Source organism: Juglans microcarpa x Juglans regia, chromosome 6D, assembly GCF_004785595.1.
Source record: "Juglans microcarpa x Juglans regia isolate MS1-56 chromosome 6D, Jm3101_v1.0, whole genome shotgun sequence".
NCBI lineage: Eukaryota > Viridiplantae > Streptophyta > Magnoliopsida > Fagales > Juglandaceae > Juglans > Juglans microcarpa x Juglans regia.
Genome location: NC_054604.1, coordinates 20,578,336 through 20,597,351, shown reverse-complemented (window position 1 = coordinate 20,597,351; position 19,016 = coordinate 20,578,336). Strand labels below are relative to the sequence as shown.

The 19,016-nt window shown below is 35.6% G+C and overlaps 2 protein-coding genes and 1 non-coding gene across 3 annotated transcripts; 1 reads left to right on the top strand and 2 right to left on the bottom strand.

Moving 5' to 3' along the window:
- Nucleotides 1-1,812: 1,812 nt before the first annotated feature.
- On the bottom strand, nt 1,813-1,919 carry LOC121236236. Its single transcript, XR_005934677.1, has one exon. It is a non-coding gene; the product is annotated as a small nucleolar RNA R71 (small nucleolar RNA).
- A 562-nt stretch (nt 1,920-2,481) lies between these two features.
- On the top strand, nt 2,482-6,795 carry LOC121235452. Its single transcript, XM_041131799.1, has 4 exons — nt 2,482-2,799; nt 2,869-3,967; nt 5,190-5,494; nt 6,349-6,795. Exons 1-4 carry the CDS (start codon nt 2,482-2,484, stop codon nt 6,700-6,702), a joined length of 2,076 nt encoding a protein of 691 aa, XP_040987733.1. The 3' UTR covers nt 6,703-6,795.
- A 9,199-nt stretch (nt 6,796-15,994) lies between these two features.
- On the bottom strand, nt 15,995-17,572 carry LOC121236070 (coniferyl alcohol acyltransferase). Its single transcript, XM_041132563.1, has one exon. The coding sequence runs from the start codon at nt 17,531-17,533 to the stop codon at nt 16,085-16,087; it is 1,449 nt and encodes a 482-aa protein (XP_040988497.1). The 5' UTR covers nt 17,534-17,572; the 3' UTR covers nt 15,995-16,084.
- Nucleotides 17,573-19,016: the final 1,444 nt, after the last annotated feature.

Sequence of the window (19,016 nt, the reverse complement as noted above, 5' to 3'; positions counted from 1 at the left end):
ATCTGCAAACGTGAAACGCAGAGAGGGAGAGAATATAAAAAGAAAAGATTTTTGGCCGAAAGGGTCTGCTGTGTTTTTGGATTTATTTTCGTTCGGCGTTCTTCTTCTTCTTCATTTTATTTTTCGGTTCTTTTTACTGCTATTTTATTTTATTTTTCACCTGTTTTATTGTTCTGAGTTTCAGATTTCAGCACATTTTAGGGATATAGTATATTTTTCATTCAGCAATTTTCCTTTGAAACAGTATTTAGTGATGTTGGATTTTAATCTTCTTGAGCATTTTGTTAATCTAGAGATGATAGGCTAGATTTTTAGTTTGGGATTCAATGAGTAACCCATGACTATTTGGGGTTGGATTTTCTTCAATATTTAGTGCTTTTGATGATTAACTTGATGGATTATATTTCAATGTGCATCTAGAAAAGATTAGAGTTATTTGTTCTTGGTTTAGATCAATTGTAGACGTAAAGGCACAATTGATACTTGAGCAAGTAACATGACTTTAATGTTTTTCTTTCACTTTTCAATGATTGTCATATAATTTGTCAAGTAGTTTTATTAAAATAAAAATTGTGGATCATTGCTATATTATCCGACCATGATTTCTAGGAATGAGAGAATGGTTGAGAGAAAATGAAAGGAGAAGTAAATCCATCACCAAATTAGTGGGTGAAAATTGCATCCCAAGTGTTTGTTTAATTGCTTCTTACAAGTTTAAGTCAACTTCCGCACATTTTCTTTAAATCTCTTGATTCTTAGCAATTTTAGAAAAATAGATTCACTTTTATTTTCAGCTTTACTTATGCTTGAACTTCCCGACAATTTCTCTCATAATTCATTCCACATTCCCTTAGTAAATAGCCTCATTTAGGTGTTAATATTGTTAGCGGTAAATTTCTAAAACTTATTTTTCTTTTCTTATTATTTTTGCTCATAGCTAGCTCATTTAGTTTACTCTTATCTTATCGTTTAAACTTTCGTGTCACTACAAACGGTATTATGTTGTCTTGCGAAAATGAAATGGTTGCTAAATTCTCACTGTCCCTGTGAATTCGATCTTGAGATTTACCCTTGTATTACTTTGACAGCTTCTACGCTTGGAAGTCGAAATTAAAAGCTGATCAAGTTTTCGGCGCCGTTGCCGGGGACAACTGGTGTTTATCAGAGCATTCTCATATTGTTGAGAAGACGTTTGTAGTGCTGTGAACCTCTTCACAGCTTAGGTGACATTTTTCTTTATTTTATTTTACTTTATTTTTTGTGTTTATTTTGCATATTCTTTTATTTTCTGTTCTTGTTTGTATGACTGGTTGGACTAGGGACCAAACTTCTCGGTTGGTTAGGACAGAATCACAAGCATCTTTTACCTCAGCATCACTTTCTCTTGAGTCATCTTCTGACACTAATAGTACCATGGCTGAAAATGAGAATCATGATTGGGAAGTAGTGAATCAGAATAGGACACTTAGAGATTATTTACAACCTGTCAGAACTAGCACACCTTCATGCATAATCCAACCTTTGAATGCAAATGCCTTTAATTTCAAATCTAGAATGATTCCATTAATTCCACATTTTCATGGCATTGATTCCGAGAATCCTTACCTTCATATCAAAGAGTTTGAAGAGGTTTGTTCTACATTCATGGACCGGACTTGCACTGAGGAGTTTATTAGACTAAAGTTGTTTCCATTTTCTTTGAAAGATAAGGCTAAAACATGGCTAAATTCATTGAGACCTAGAACCATAGGCACATGGCAAGAAATGCAAACTGAATTTTTGAAGAAATTCTTTCCAATACATAGGACGAATGCACTTAAAAGACAAATCATGAACTTTACCCAAAAAGATTCTGAAACTTTTTATCAAAGTTGGGAAAGATTCAAAGATCTTTTAAATGCTTGTCCTCATCATGGTTATGAAAATTGGCATTTGATAAGTTTTTTTTATAAAAGTTTGACACCTAAAATATACCAATTTGTACAAACCATGTGTAATGGAGAATTTTTTGAAAAAGAGCCTGAGGAAGCATTCGAATATTTTGATTACCTTGCTGAAAATGCTCAATCTTGGGACACAACTAATGTGCATGATAGGTCTAGGCAAGTTGAGTCTGGTCATGAAAAATATACTTTAAAAGAAGATGATGATTTGCGTGCTAAAGTAACTTTGTTGTCTAGAAAAATGGAAGCTATGGAATTGAAAAAGGTAAATGAAGTGCATGTTGTCCATAAAAATTCAGAGAAGTGTAGCATATGTGAGGATCATGGGCATTCAACTAATGAGTGTCCCACGATCCCCGCATTCAAAGAGGTATTGTTGGACCAATCTAATGCTGTAAATATGATACAAAAACCATATTCTAATTCTTATAATCTAGGATGGAGAAACTACCCAAATTTTGGATGGAGGAATGACCAGCAAGTAGCTCCAGCAGCCTTGGCTCCGGGACCCTCTCAACTCGCAATTCAAGCACCTCTAATGCAAAAGAAGGGATTTGAAGAGACAGTACAGCAATTGTCAAACACCTTGCAGCAGTTTATGCAAGGTCAAGCAACAATCAACAATCAAAACTCTCAAGCGATAAATGACATTCGGAGCACACTTACAAAGATGACTACGGCATGGTGCTCTCAAGAGAAAGGAAAACTTCCTGCACAACCTCAACACAATCCACAAAGTCAGCCACCACAAGGAGCAGTTGAGAGTTCAAATGTGAGGCAAGTGAAGGCGGTCACCACTTTGAGAAATGGTAGGGTGGTGAACATTCCGGCTCAAGGTTCAGACAAGGCTGGTAAGGTCTCTAAACCTATACAAAATGAGGCTGAAAATGGTGAGTTTGAACAAAATGAAACTAAAACTTAAAAGATTTCATGTCCTGTACCTGCTCCTTTTCCTCAAAGATTGGTTCCTCTGCACAAAGACAAACACCAATCTGAAATTTTAGAAATATTCAAGCATGTTAGGATTAATATCCCTTTGTTGGATGCTATTCAACAAATTCATGCATATGCTATGTTTCTAAAAGATTTGTGTACGGTTAAAAGAAAATTAAATGTGCAAAAGAAAGCTTTTCTTACTCAGCAGGTCAGTGCCATACTTCAGAGCAATACCCCACCAAAATATAAAGACCCCGGTTCACCAACAATTGCTTGTGTTATAGGAAGTTCAAAAATTGGTCAAGCATTGTTAGATCTAGGTTCAAGTGTGAATTTACTGCCTTATAATGTTTATGAGCAACTTGGTTTGGAGGAATTAAAACCAACTCCTATCATTTTACAACTAGCCGATAGGTCTATTAAAATGCCAAGAGGAGTTGTTGAGGATGTCTTGGTTCAAGTGGATAAATTCTTTTATTCCGTTGATTTTATTGTGTTGGATGTTCACTTGACACACAAATCTTCTTTTCAAGCACCTGTGATTCTTGGGAGACCTTTTCTTGCTACTTCAAATGCATTAATAAATTATAAGAGTGGTGTTTTAAAGCTGAGTTTTGGGAACATGACCCTTGAACTAAACATTTTCAATATTTGTAGGCAACCTCAAGACTTGGAAGATGTACAAGAAGTGAATTTGTTAGAAAGCATCCTTGAGGAGGAGACTTATTTGGCATACCAGCCCACTAACCTGCTGTTTGAGTTAGAAAATTTTTGTGAACTCCTCACTGATGACACCCCCATTAATGTTTCTCATGTTTTTAATGCAGAAAATAAATTGGAGACTAAATGGAGGCCAAAGATTGAGCAACTCCCACCGTTGACAGTAAGTTTGAAACCTTCAGCAAATGAAATCCCAACACTAGAGCTGAAGCCATTGCCAAATGACTTGAAATATGCATTTCTGGGACCGGACAGCACCTTCCCAGTGGTGATTTCAGCCCAACTCTCTCATGATCAAGAAGGAAAATTGATGGAAATCTTAAAGCAACACAAAGGTGCCATTGGGTGGACAATCGCAGATATAAAAGGTATAAATCCTCTTGTGTGCACTCATAGGATTTATTTAGAAGAAAATGCTAAAGTCTCTAGGGAGATGCAAAGGAGATTAAATCCTACTATGAAAGAGGTGGTAAAAACAGAGATTTTGAAATTACTTGACATAGGAATCATATACCCTATTGCGGACAGCAAGTGGGTAAGTCCCATTCATGTAATTCCAAAAAAATCTGGGCTTACCATTGTGAAAAATGAGAAAGATGAATTGATTCCTACTAGGATTTCTACTGGTTGGCGAATGTGTATAGATTATAGGAAGTTGAATGCCGCCACTAGGAAAGATCATTTCCCTTTGCCATTTCTCGATCAAGTGCTAGAAAAAGTTGCGGGTCATGATTTCCATTGCTTTCTTGATGGATATTCTGGTTTTTACCAAATAGAAATAGCACCTAAAGATCAAGAGAAAATAACTTTTACTTGCTCGTTTGGCACTTTTGCATTTAGAAGAATGCCTTTTGGACTATGTAATGCACCAGCTACTTTCCAAAGATGTATGCTTAGTATTTTCAGCGACATGATTGAAAACTATTTGGAAATATTCATGGATAATTTTTCAGTGTTCGGCAGTTCTTTTGATACATGTTTGACTAACTTACAAGCTGTTTTAGCCAGGTGTGAAGAGAAGCATTTGCTTCTCAATTGGGAAAAGTGTCATTTCATGGTTCAACAAGGCATAGTTCTTGGTCACATAGTCTCATCATGAGGTATTGAGGTTGATAAAGCTAAGATTGAACTTATTTTCCAAGCTTCCTATACCCAAAACAGTAAAAGAAATCAGATCATTTCTTGGGCATGCTGGGTTTTATAGGCGATTCATTCAAAATTTTAGTTCTATCTCTAAGCCCTTGTGTGAGTTACTTATACATAATGTTGCTTTTGAATAGACCTCTTCTTGTCAAGATGTTTTTGATAAGCTGAAAATTTTGCTCACCACAGCCCCTATCATGTAGCCCCCTGTTTGGTCTATTCCTTTTGAGATAATGTGTGATGCTAGTGATGTAGCCATAGGAGCTGTTCTTGGACAGCGTAGAAATAAGTTCCCACATGTCATTTCTTATGTAAGTAGAACTTTAAATGGAGCCCAAAGAAATTATTCTACCACAGAAAAGGAATTGCTTGCTGTAGTTTTTGCATTAGACAAGTTTCGAACTTATATTCTTGGTTCTCCTGTAGTTGTTTTCACTGACCATGCAGCGTTAAAGTACTTATTGTCGAAGAAGGATGCTAAACCACGTTTAATCCGATGGATTCTTCTTCTCCAAGAATTTGACCTTATCATCAAAGACAAGAAGGGTGCTGAAAACGTAGTTACCGACCACTTGTCTCGGCTTACATTTGCTGAAAAGGATCACACTATCCCTATCCTTGACTCTTTTCCTGATGAACAATTAATGTCAGTTGAAAATTTGCCTTGGTTTGTTGACATAGTTAATTTTTTGGTAACAGGACAAACTCCACCCCATTGGAGTGCTCAAGACATACGAAAATTCAAGCATGAGGTAAAGTCATTCTTCTATGATGATCCTTACTTGTTTAAATATTATTCTGACCAAATCATAAGGAAATGTGTGCCTGATCATGAGATACAAGCTGTTCTTTCTTTTTGTCATAATGAGGCTTGTGGGGGGCATTTTTATGCAAATAAAACGTTGCAAAAATTTTATAAAGTGGGTTTTATTGGCCACGTATGTTTAAGGATGCGTATGATTTTTGCAAAACTTGTGAGCCATGTCAAAAACTAGGCACGATCACTTAGAGAAACATGATGCCTTTACAACCCATTTTGGTCATTGAGATTTTTTATTGTTGGGGGATTGATTTTATGGGGCCATTTCCATCTTCTTTTGGTTATTTGTATATCCTCGTGGCTGTTGATTATGTTTCTAAATGGGTTGAAGCCATTCCATGTAAAACAAATGACCATAAGATTGTGCTTAAGTTTTTGAAAGAAAGCATTTTTGCTAGATTTGGCATGCCTAGAGCTATCATTAGTGATAATGGAACTCATTTTTGCAACAAACCATTTGCTTCCCTCATGAAAAAATATGGTATACACCATAAAATTTCCACTCCATATCACCCGCAAACGAATGGGCAAGCTGAATTAGCTAATAGGGAACTTAAGCACATCTTAGAAAAAACAGTCAATCCCAACAGAAAAGATTGGTCTTTAAGGCTTACTGATGCACTTTGGGCTTATAGGACAGCCTTTAAAACCTCTCTTAACATGTCTCCTTATCGCTTGGTATATGGAAAGGCATGTCTTCCCGTTGAGCTTGAACATAAGGCATATTGGGCTGTTAAACAATTTAATTTTTCTATTGACCATGCTGGTTCTGTGAGAAAATTTCAGATTTCAGAATTGGATGAGCTTAGGCGAGATGCATATGACAATTCTAAATTGTCAAAGGAACGCATGAAGGTATTACATGACAAGCACATCCAAAGAAAGAATTTTAAGCCCAATGAGCAAGTCTTACTTTACAATTCCCGCCTCCATCTATTTCCAGGCAAATTAAGATCGAGGCGAAGTGGGCCTTATGTAGTTAAGGCTGTGTTTCCATATGGAGCTGTTGAGATTACTAATCCTCAAAATGGAAACACTTTCAAAGTTAATGGCCAACGACTTAAATATTTTTTGGCAAAACTTTCACATGAGGATACTTCCATTCCTTTGGAAGATCCCACTTATTCTCATGGTCCTTAGCTCATTTTTGTTTTGCTTTGATTTTTTTTTTCTCTTCTTTTCCTTTTATTTTTCTGCTTTTATTTGTTTCAATTCTATGTTTTCTTTTTCTTTTTCTTTAGTATGTCTTTTCAGGTTCAGCATTGTTTATTCTTTTATGGTTTCATTTTTATGTTCACAATCCTTTCAACCATCTCAGGTATTTTCCTTCGGCCCTATTTTCTTTCATCCCTTGTTTTATTCATGATTTGCATTGAGGACACTGCCCATTTTTAGTTGGGGGTAAAGAGAGTCTTCTACCGTTAGTCTCTCAGGATTAATAATTGTGGGGTCTAAATTTTTTTGTTGCTACAAAGCTACTATTTTCACACTTCTTTACTTAAGATCAGATAGTTGCAGTTTTGGGCTACACTAATTCTCATTGGTTAGTTTTAAGTTCGACACTTGACCTTATGATAAGTCTTAGCAACTCAAACTTAGGAAAGTTACTTCAAAGCTATTGATTGATGACCTTAATTGACACAAGCAGATACTTTTTGTGGTCTGTTTGATGACAATCAGTGGTTTCTTCTAAGCAACTAGCAAGAACTACAATGAACCATATCTTAATGGCTTAGGAAAAGTGTGATAAAAAAAAAAAAAAAAGAAGAAAAAGGTTGTAAAAGTACATGAGAAAAGGGACAAGCTAGAGATCATGCACACACAAAAAAAAAAAAAAAAAAGGTGCAAGTGCATTGGAAAAGGCTGCCTATCACCGGGATCTGTTAAAAAAAATATGGGTCTTTCAAAGTGTGATAGCGTGAAAGCCGCCAATGTAATGGTTTTGAATTAGAGTGAAGACCTTTTGGTTTTTCTTGAAAAAGTTGTTAGGCTGAAACTATTGTGAGAAATCTTAAAACTAACAAATGGAAATCTGTTCACACACTTGGTGCACTCAAAGATCTTCAGCTTAAGTACATTTCCCTTGTTTGAGCTCTTGAGAATTTTATAAGCTTTTGGTGTTGAGCTAAAACCTGACTTGACTACATTCTTATGCCCAAGATTTCAATATGATTGATCTTTTCTAGAGATTTTTTTTTTTTTTTTTTTTTTTGAGTTTAGTAGCTCACTCTTGGATCCTACAATATTCTTATCGCATTATTTGCTAGAGACTAGCGAAAAGCTAGTTGGGGGGTGTGATAAAGTGTTAAGAATTACATGATTAAGTTCCTAAAATGAATGATTTGTTTAACCAAAAAATGAATTAAGCACTTAATTATATAGTAAAGTTTAATGCTTGACTCAATGTTAAATTCTGATTAATATCTCAAATTTTATTCTGATATTTTTGTTAATGTTGCAGGGCATTATGGGAAAGTTGTTAAAAATATATGGGTATTCTTGGAATTATCCAACTGACACAGCAACTACAAAGAATGCTCTGAAAACTCACGCAAAACACTAGTGACTTGAGGGGCAGACATGCGAATAGTGGCTTCCAGGAGACGCAGCATGCAAGATGAACCTGGGCTGGATCGAGCGGCTCAAGGCGCGTTGCAGAGGTTGGAATGGTGCAGGGCACTCACGCGTAAGAGGAGCAGCTTGAGACGCGAACTGCAGAGGAGGATTGGAGTCAAAACGCAAGGGGCTGCGGATCTGGGCTGGGCTGGCTCAAAAAGCAGTAAATGGAGAGATGAAACGCTCACGCGGGGCTGGCTCGAAACACATGAAAAGGGGTTGCGACTCAGGCACGCTCAAAAGGCAGAAATTGGTGCTGGGCAGAAACGGACAGCAGCAGGGATGCACGAAGTGGAACGCGGGAGCTGAGATCAAAACGGGCAGCTTGAGACGCGAACTGCAGAGGAGGATTGGAGTCAAAACGCAAGGGGCTGCGGATGAAACATGAATCTGTGCTGGGCTGGCTCAAAACGCAGTAAATGGAGAGATGAAACGCTTACGCGGGGCTGGCTCGAAACACATGGAAAGGGGTCGCGACTCACGCACGCTCAAAAGGCAGAAATTGGTGCTGGGCAGAAATGGACAGCAGCAGGGATGCACGAAGTGGAACGCGGGAGCTGAGATCAAAACGGGCAGCTAGTAGACGCGAAACGCACTGGGCTGAGACGTGCGCACTGCAGGGACGAAATGTGCAGCAGAAGGGAGAGATCAAAACGCACGATCTGCAAACGTGAAACGCAGAAAGGGAGAGAATATGAAAAGAAAAGATTTTTGGCCGAAAGGGTCTGCTGTGTTTTTGGATTTATTTTCGTTCGGCGTTCTTCTTCTTCTTCATTTTATTTTCCGATTCTTTTTACTGCTATTTTATTTTATTTTCCGCCTGTTTTTATTGTTCTGAGTTTCAGATTTCAACACATTTTAGGGATATAGTATATTTTTCATTCAGCAATTTTCCTTTGAAACAGTATTTAGTGATGTTGGATTTTAATCTTCTTGAGCATTTTGTTAATCTAGAGATGATAGGCTAGATTTTTAGCTTGGGATTCAATGAGTAACCCATGACTATTTGGGGTTGGATTTTCTTCAATATTTAGTGCTTTTGATGATTAACTTGATGGATTATATTTCAATGTGCATCTAGAAAAGATTAGAGTTCTTTGTTCTTGGTTTAGATCAATTGTAGACGTAAAGGCACAATTGATACTTGAGCAAGTAACATGACTTTAATGTTTTTCTTTCACTTTTCTATGATTGTCATATAATTTGTCAAGTAGTTTTATTAAAATAAAAATTATGGATCATTGCTATATTATCCGACCATGATTTCTATGAATGAGATAATAGTTGAGAGAAAATGAAAGGAGAAGTAAATCCATCACCAAATTAGTGGGTGAAAATTGCATCCCAAGTGTTTGTTTAATTGCTTCTTACAAGTTTAAGTCAACTTCCGCACATTTTCTTTAAATCTCTTGATTCTTAGCAATTTTAGAAAAATAGATTCACTTTTATTTTCAGCTTTACTTATGCTTGAACTTCCCGACAATTTCTCTCATAATTCATTCCACACTCCCTTAGTAAATAGCCTCATTTATGTGTTAATATTGTTAGCGGTAAATTTCTAAAACTTATTTTTCTTTTCTTATTATTTTTGCTCATAGCTAGCTCATTTAGTTTACTCTTATCTTATCGTTTAAACTTTCGTGTCACTACAAACGGTATTATGTTGTCTTGCGAAAATGAAATGTTTGCTAAATTCTCATTGTCCCTGTGAATTCGATCTTGGGATTTACCCTTGTATTACTTTGACAGCTTCTACGCTTGGAAGTCAAAATTAAAAGCTGATCAACTTGCAATTTGAAGAAATGAAAAAAAAAAAAGTAAAGGCCGATACGGGCCGAAACAGCCGAAATTCTGACCGGTGTGAAACTATATCCTTCTTTGTACCCTTTACGCCACAAAAAGGGTATATTTTGACCGTACCGACTAGTACGGTACTTAATTCAAAACTTTGGTACAAATCATTTTATTACTAACATTTGAAAGCGCCAGTATTCACATTCAAAACTTTGGAGCAAACCATTTTGTTACTAACATTTGAAAGCACCGGTATCACAATCCCCATAATGCCGAGAGCAAAAAATTTCTTAGTGACATTAACATAATTGCCAAACAATAAAATTCCCGACCTATTTTTATTGGCCCTTGCATTGCATTAGCAAACAAACACTGGTTACCATGGTGCCAGGGTTTGGCTCCAAGTTGCTAGTGTTTATGGAATGTTGAAAATTTGCCATTTTTTTGTAGTCAAGGCAAAACAATAGAGTCCGGCCAGTTGAGAGTTCCCCAATGAACAAAACATTAATACGTTACTATGAAATAACATGAAATAGAAAATGTACCACTTTTTTGGTAATTTGACAAAAAAACTGATTTAATCATGAGAGAATGATCACTTTAACAATTTTATCTTAGAGTGTCTCCTAATAGTTAGATCGAGGCACGATTATGTTATAGAGGAGAATGTTTAACCCTCTCAGTATTTAAATAGATTTTCGATCATAGAAACCGTAGAGATGGTTTATCCCACACAACATGAAAGTGGGCCACCAAGACAATTATAATAGTTTGTTGTTGGAGCCGGCTTCGTTTGGTTTTTAAACCCATCTTAACTTATATTAACTCATCATTACAATTTTTTCAAATTTCAATACAAAATATAATAAACAATTCAACTTTTTCAAATTCCAAAATAATAATAATATTCTACTAATATTTTATTATCTCAACTTAACTCAATTCAACATCTAAACACAATCTTAATAGATATTTTTGTGTGGAGTGCAGCATTTGAATATGGATTTGAATGTTCCCTAAGGTTGCATGGTTTTATGATAGTTGCTGTGTTTTATGATTGTTGGATGTTTCCAAAGATAACCTTCATAATATTAATTAATATTGGATGGAAGAAAGCCTCAACTAGCTATAAAGTCACGCACATCATATAAGAAAGTAGGAATTAGGTAGTCTCGAAGTATAGATCGGCACGTAGTACTTCCTTGACATTTTCCTTAGAAAAAGAGTGCTACATATTTAATGGCATGTCATCTGTAGTACTCCCGAGATATTTAATAATTTTTCTTGGATCATATCTATACAAGCAAAAAATTTCTAAAAAATCTTAAAATCTCTCATATCCTTTTCTTTTTTTTTTTTTTTTTTATTTACTCTAGTAGACAGAGTTAGGTGATAGATCAAGCAAAATTTTAAATACCGTTTCGAATACCGTTTCTAGATAATCTATATATATAGATAAATTATATATATATACATATTATATTTCAAAATAACAATAAAATAAATCGTAATCTCAATAAATTTAGATTCTTCATCCATTTTTTTCACTCCATCAGAAGTTAAAATATAGAATAAATAAATAAATAAAATAAAGGTCCCATAGATGTAGTACATGAGTAGAGGTATTTAGCTGACTAGCATTCTATGTAGTACTTCATGCTACAAGGAAACAAGCCAAAAGAAGTGAAAGGTGGGAGTTTGAAAAATAAAAGTAGTTCAACTATTCAATGTAATTAATAATTATGCAGGTGAGAGAGAGAGAGAATAGGGTGACAAGGGCAAGACGTGTCATAGTCTAAAAGAGAAGAGGGGGCGTGTAGTATGTAGTGCATCAAAAATGCCCCTACCGTTTTACCTTAATTACAAAAAAGTAATACATGAATCAGCACTTGAGCTTCCTATACGCGTACCAGCCGAAATTCGGCATACTAGCCGGTACCGGCCGAATCACTCCGGTACGGTCGATATTTTAGCTGGAAAAAACACACAGCTTTCTTGTATCGATTATTGTTTCAGTATGAAATATTTTGATCAAACCAGTTGATAAATTCAAAACTTTGACATCAAGTCCTCCTCAAAAACCAGCAAAAAACGTGCTGATATGCAATTTTCAACACCCGCCCTATCCCTCCCACTAACCTAATGCAAAGGAGAACACTAATATATCTATTGTGCGTGTGGGATGAGGGTCCCCTCCCCACTCTGCAGGTGGAGTCAGGTAAAAGGCCGGGGCTCTCCACTTCGCTCTGTCTCCCAAATGGGTGGCATGCTGGGCAGTTCGGGCAGTCTTCCTCATATTGTTGTACGAGGGAGGGGTTCTCTCTCCACCCAAAGTCCTTTTTTTGACTCCTTTTGTTCATTAATTTTTCTTTAATGTGGTAGCCATGCGTCCTCTATCCTCTGTGGTGTACATTTGAAGGGAAGGGTTGAAGCTCGGATTTATTTAATTGTTTTTATGGTACTTGAAAGAACTTTATATATATATATATATATATATATAAACCAAAAAATATTTTAAATTTGATTGTAATTATTAGTTCCCTAGCTACCATTGCAGATTCTTGTCAAAATCCTTGGTGAAATTAAGGAGTCAAGTCACCGTTTTTTTTTTTTCGCCAACAGTTTGTATTGGTTCTTACCTTTTTCTTCCATATCAATATAATATTAATTGATAAGGAAAACTCTCGCATGCTTGGTAAGTGAAAAGTTTTTCAAATTTTTTATATTTAAAAAAAAAATTTGATGTGTGTTTTGGATTAGGATTTGTGAAAAAGTAACTGGATCGAGTCTTCTGGTAGGTATATTAATTCTCGCACAGTTCTTTTGAAAAAATTGAGGCATAACATAAAAAGTGAGTTTTTTTTTTAGAGTAATGCTACACAATCTCTTTAACCTCTATACACTATATTTTTTTTAATTTTTTAATATTTTTTTAATTTTTTTTTGAGTTTATTCTTTTTAAATTAATTCAATTATTTTATTCATTATTCATATATTAAATATTTGATAAAAGAAAAAAATAATAATAATTAAAAAAAGTGTGGTGCATGTATGGAAGTTGTGTAGATTTTTTCTTTTTTTTTTTTTATGTGGATACCACTATTCCCGGTCTACAGTGACCACGTAAAACTTGCAAATTCTAAAATTGCATAAACTCTTTTCCTATATGTTTTAGAATGGTAGTAAGAATGACAACTTGTTTGAATTTTTTGAGATATGTCTGGTAAAGTAAATATAATGAAAAGCTGTTTAGATTAGAAAAAAAATAGCCGCGTTTTTTTATTTTTTTAGATTTTTCATTAATTCTTTTATCAGAAAAAACCTAGACACTGATTAGAAAAAAAAAATTGAAAAGTTGAAAAAATTTTAAAGTCTGAAAGATATTTAGACTGAAATGAAGAAATTGTTCGAATTTTTTTTAATAAGTCTCTAAAACAATACATACTCAAACTTTGAACACATAATTACAACAATTACCGGGAAATTCCTTTTTTACTTTTTATTTTTTATTTTTTATTTTTGTTATTTTCCTTAGCAGTCGGACACTTTCAAATGTGCATATATAGCAACATGATTTGGTTAAACGACTACATATCGGACAACTACTTATAATGTTCAATATTAGAATATGTGATTAAGGTTACGTTTGGATGTTGAAATGATCTCAAATAATGTAGGCCGATTATTTATTGTAACATCTCTCAAGTTGCATATAACAAACCCACTTAATAGTACTACTTCAAGAAAAATAAATAACAGAAACTTCAATATAATCTGTTAAATAACTATTGCATATATATTTTCATTTTATAAGCGACAAAAAATAATATATTAATCTATTACTAATTACATAATTTCCGAAGCAACTTCTTTATTTTCTATTTAGCAGTAGTACCTGATCAGCATGCATTCACTTATTTAATTTCATTCTAATTTTATTACTTCCATTAAAATTTCTTATCTATTTTATATGTCAATCATTTATAATTTTGTAAAAACATTGGACCTCTAGCAGCTTTTAATTAACAGATCAATTAAATGAAATGTTGTCACAAAAACTCATGTAGACCTTTCCAGTACTCTTTCAAGCCTGATCTATTCCTAGGTAACGTAATATTGAATGATTTTAGCATAATGTTAGTTATAATATTTGAATTCTTAAGATTTTTTAACATTTAATATTTACTAGCTAGTTTGAAGCCAGAAGAATTTGTCCCAAAAAAATATAAGACTTTTCATAAATCATAAATTATATCATAAATTTGTAATAGCACATGTTCTAAAGGTTTTAATTATATATTTTGACATTCACTACTACTTATATTTGAAGTTGAAAAGCTTTGACATGAAATTAAACATGGTCTTTGGATTGCGATCTGGAGGTTGACACATTTTCGCATTAGCTAGATTAAGAACCACGCAATTTTTGCCCATTTAAAAATCAATCTTCTCATTCTTTAATTTTCATCCCATCGTCAGGCATGAGGATACACTTCAGTGAGATATAAAATAGGAAAACACTATAGACAAAGGGATCCTACATATTGACGTGACACACTGTGAATGTACCACATCTCCTCTTTTTTTTTTTTCCTTTCTTCTTTTCCTCCTCCTGTGTATCTCCCCTCCCCTCCTCCCCCTTTCCGTGAGCTGCCATGCACGGGAGCACCCATCCCCCTGCCAAACGATGTCGCTTGGACTGCCGACCCTGAGGTGGTGCCCGACCACCATGGCGGCCACGGGGAGAGTTGAGGCAGGTGGAGGCAGAGAGGGAAAGGGGGAGGAAGGGAGGGGAGACACATGAGAGAGGCACTGCCGTGAATGGGGGACTGTGCCGCTTTGACCGACAGTAGCTTCTGCCAGCCTTGAGGTAGTCTCCAACCACTATGGCCGCCACGGAGAGGGCAGAGATGCACAAGAAGGGAGAAAAAAGAAAAGAAAAAAAAAAGGAGTGGGGATAAGCGGCACACTTTGAGTGTGCTCTCTCTCTCTCTCTCTCTCTCTCTCTCTCTCTCTCTCTCTCTCTCTCTCTCTCTCTCTCTCTCTCTCTCTCTCTCTCTCTCTCTCTCTCTCTCTCTCTCTCTCTCTCTCTCTGTGTGTGTGTGTGTGTGTGTGTGTGTGTGTGTGTGTGTGTGTGTGTGTGTGTGTGTGTGTGTGTGTGTGTGTGTGTGTGTGTGTGTGTGTGTGTGTGTGTGTGTGTGTGTGTGTGAAAGCCGTGGAACAATCCCTGTCAAACACCACCCACATCCATAAAGCTCCACCATTAATGTCGCTCTTTCTACCAATTAACCCTATCCCATCAGAACCCATAACTTCTATCTCTTTTCAATAGGAGTGGCAATATGTGACACAACTCGTGAATCTAATATGAACACGATACGAAATTAGTAGATTTGAGATTGATATAAATGGATTCTTGTCAAAACGAGTTAATCCATTAAGACACAATTAATAAACGAATCAATAACAGTTCAACCTGCTTAACCCTAAACCAACCTGCAATAACCCATTTAAAGTTTATTTCAAAATTACAATTTTATTATTGTTAGGTTCTAATATTAGTATTTCTCCATATGCTTATATTCTTATTATTGAGATTGTAATTATAGACCTATACTCACATCAACTCATTTCAATTAACTAACTCATTTCAACTCATCAACTCATTTCTCCTTTTGGATTGGAAAGATTAAGCCCTGGTTTGAATTGGAAACTCCCATCAACTCATTTCAACTCATCCATTACAACTTTTTCAAACTCCCACACAAAATATAATAAACAATTCAACTTTTTCAAATCTTAAAATAATATTAATATTAAAAAATAATATTCTAACAATATTTTATTTTACTATTTATAAATCATCTCAATTCATCTCTAAATCCAAACATGACTACGGCGCTCAACTAAACAACATCAGTTATATTTATCTTGCACTGCGCGAATGTACGACTGGTACTATATTTATATAGATGGTCTAAGGGAAAATTTCATGTACTTATGTATAAATTAATTAACTATATTACTTTCAAAATCCATTATGTGCCCCCTTCTTTTTTTATTTATTTTTATAATTACCGTTCAATCCATAATAACATGGAAGTTTTTTATGCTAACAAAGTTGAAGATGAGATGCAGACATAGGTTGAAAAATAGAATCAGACTCGAACGCGGCTGCCAATTCCGGCCATAAGATAGCTGATACAGTCCAAGAGCCATCATCCCTAGCACTTGGCCTCTGGTTCAGGTAAGCAACTCCAATCCGTTCTATGGTAGAGCACACTGTCCCTAGCACAGGACTTCCAAATCCAAAATCAACTTCTGCAACCGGGAATCTTCTTCCTGATGACAAAACAAGGGCTGGTCCTCCTCGCCCTAAAACCACTCTTGACAGCATTAACCCAGGCCTGTTGCACTCTATCCAGTCTATCAAATCCAGAAAATGATTCTGATTTGTTACCTTTGAAATAGCTTCATGAACATTGTTGGCAACTTCACAGATAGAACCTTGTTCTATTTTTTTGACATCTGCCTCGGCGAAAGCTAGAGACAAGACATTCCCTATGTAGTTTGACATGAAATTCTTATCTCCATTTTTGCACATTCTAGCACGTCCATCAACCAACCAACCCATCTTACACTTTGAATGCTGGCTTTGGTCGATGGCATTAACCATAACCTTCCAAACATAGGCTGAGAAAGCCTCGATTTTCGTTCTCTTATTGCCGTCGACACTTGCTAGCTTTTGCAGCGTGTTAATGCTCGATGCATCGATATGATACAGACGCTTGAGCCTGATTCTGGTTGTTGGTATGTTTGTGATCTCTTCCATTGTGCACTTGACAAAGGTTTGGTCCAATGAAGGGTGATATGTAGGAGGGAAACGTGCACGAAGGTTTCTGCTATGATCTGGAATGCATGAAATCGGCTTCTTTTGAGCGACTTCGGACCATGAGACAAGAAACTTACCAAAGGCACTAGCATCTCCAAGCGCATGGTCGAAAGTGAAGGTTATTGAAATACCCCCACAAGTATAAGTTGTAACTTGGATTTGCAGGGGAAAGTTGGGGTTGATAGAAACAAGCTTCCCTTCCAAAGTTTGGTTAAGGTTGTAGAAATCTATGTCTTTCAAACGGATATTTGCTTCTGCTTCTACAACTAGTGCACCATTATTGTCACATATGATTTCAGGCTCACAAGTAGTTGGATTCTGAACAATTCTGCCAGCAAAGGGGTAGAAGTTATTGAGAGTTTCAGAAAGGGAGCTCTTGAGAATGTCAACAATAGTACTAGGTGTAAAGTTACTGACAAGGGGTTTGTGGTAGAAGTAGAAGTATGTTACGGGAAAACGGCCAGAAAGAAGGTCAAGATTTGAGAGAGTGAGGATATGAGGCCCTGGCAAGGGATTTGCAGCTCTGACAATGCTTTTTCCAGTGAAGTTCACTTCAAAATTGCCACATTGCTGATCTGAAGCCTCGACCTCCATTAGAAAGTCTAGTCCATTTATGAAAAAGAGTACTAGTTTGTGTTTGGAGTCAAGTGGAAGTGCTTTAGTGAGCATGAATCGGGTCTCTATATATAAATATTGCCTACTAGTACTAATACAGTAGTCATAACCGGCCATAGGTGGTAATTATTATGTACTCATGGAATATGAACATACAAATGGTAGTCCCATGCAGTACTCTATTATGGAAACATGGTTATCTTAATCTGTCGAATGATAGTATATATACCATTAAAAATTAATAATTATGTAAGTAATTTTAATTAGGGTGGTGCTAGGTTGCCCCGGCCTAAATGTGTCCCTAGTTTGCCCCCTCACATTGCCTTGCCACGTTAGCATTTCTTTTTTAAAAAGAAAAACAAAAAGAGTATAACACAAGTGCACAATATATTATACTGAAAATAAAAGGAAATTACAGAAGAAAAGTCATTTCATGGCATATAATCATATCATATATATATATATATATATATATATATATGTATATATATATATATAATAATGTCAATCGTTAACACATATACCCAATTTAAATCCATTTTCCCTGAGGATTTGTCATAAAAGAACAGCATGAATTATGAGCAGATTAAGTGTAGTTAGACCTATAAGCCTTTCTGATGCTTCATGACCGGACTACTGTGATGTACTGTTGATGGCTCTCTCTCTCTCTCTCTCTCTCTCTCTCTCTCAGTTCACATCATGATCAGTCACTATATGACCCTAGTATTTTATGGATCCTTCTTTTGCAGTCAACATCCTTAGAAAGAGCTCATTGAATGATCGAGTTTGACAGGCAACACGATTAATTATTGCTCAGCGAAATTAAGCATGCCGAACTCATGAATGCGAAATGTATAGTGGTTTTGAAAGCAACCCAACAAGAGCCAAAAAACACGTACGAAACAGTAATGGTACTGGTTTTTTTGATTGATTCATTGAAGCCATAGCAGTTAGGTCTAATTAAGGAATAGTATGCATATATAGTTTGATTTGAGATCATGTCTTCTGAAACGTTACTTTCCCTTTCACTTTCGTTTTCATCATCATCCTGCAAGAAACTTAATGAGGCTGGTATTCCCCGAATTATTTTGTTTTCCCATCGACTTCTCAGATGGAGAGGTTTCGTTCTCTTTAAGAGATCGAAGGTAAAGGTTATCATCAATTATTTGAAATAGTTATAGAGACATATGCACATTCATTATTATATATATTGGTCAAAAGTGCCAATCATAGCTACCCATGTTGTCATTTGTGAAGGCACCAAGTTGACACGAGTAGTGGAGACATTTCCAAAAAACTTTTCAGGGTATATAAATTATTACTTGATCATGATCAACGATATTGATAATGCTTGATACTGTATATATAGCATCAGTAGTATTACCCCTGATGTTGGCAAAGAAAGATAGATATGCGCATTACCATCTTATCAAATTAAAGTATGTTCAGTGATAAATGATCGAAAGTGTGTTTTTTGGCTTAGTAGGTAGATGGGTATACCGACAAAATGTACATGGTTTGAGATTTATATTGACAG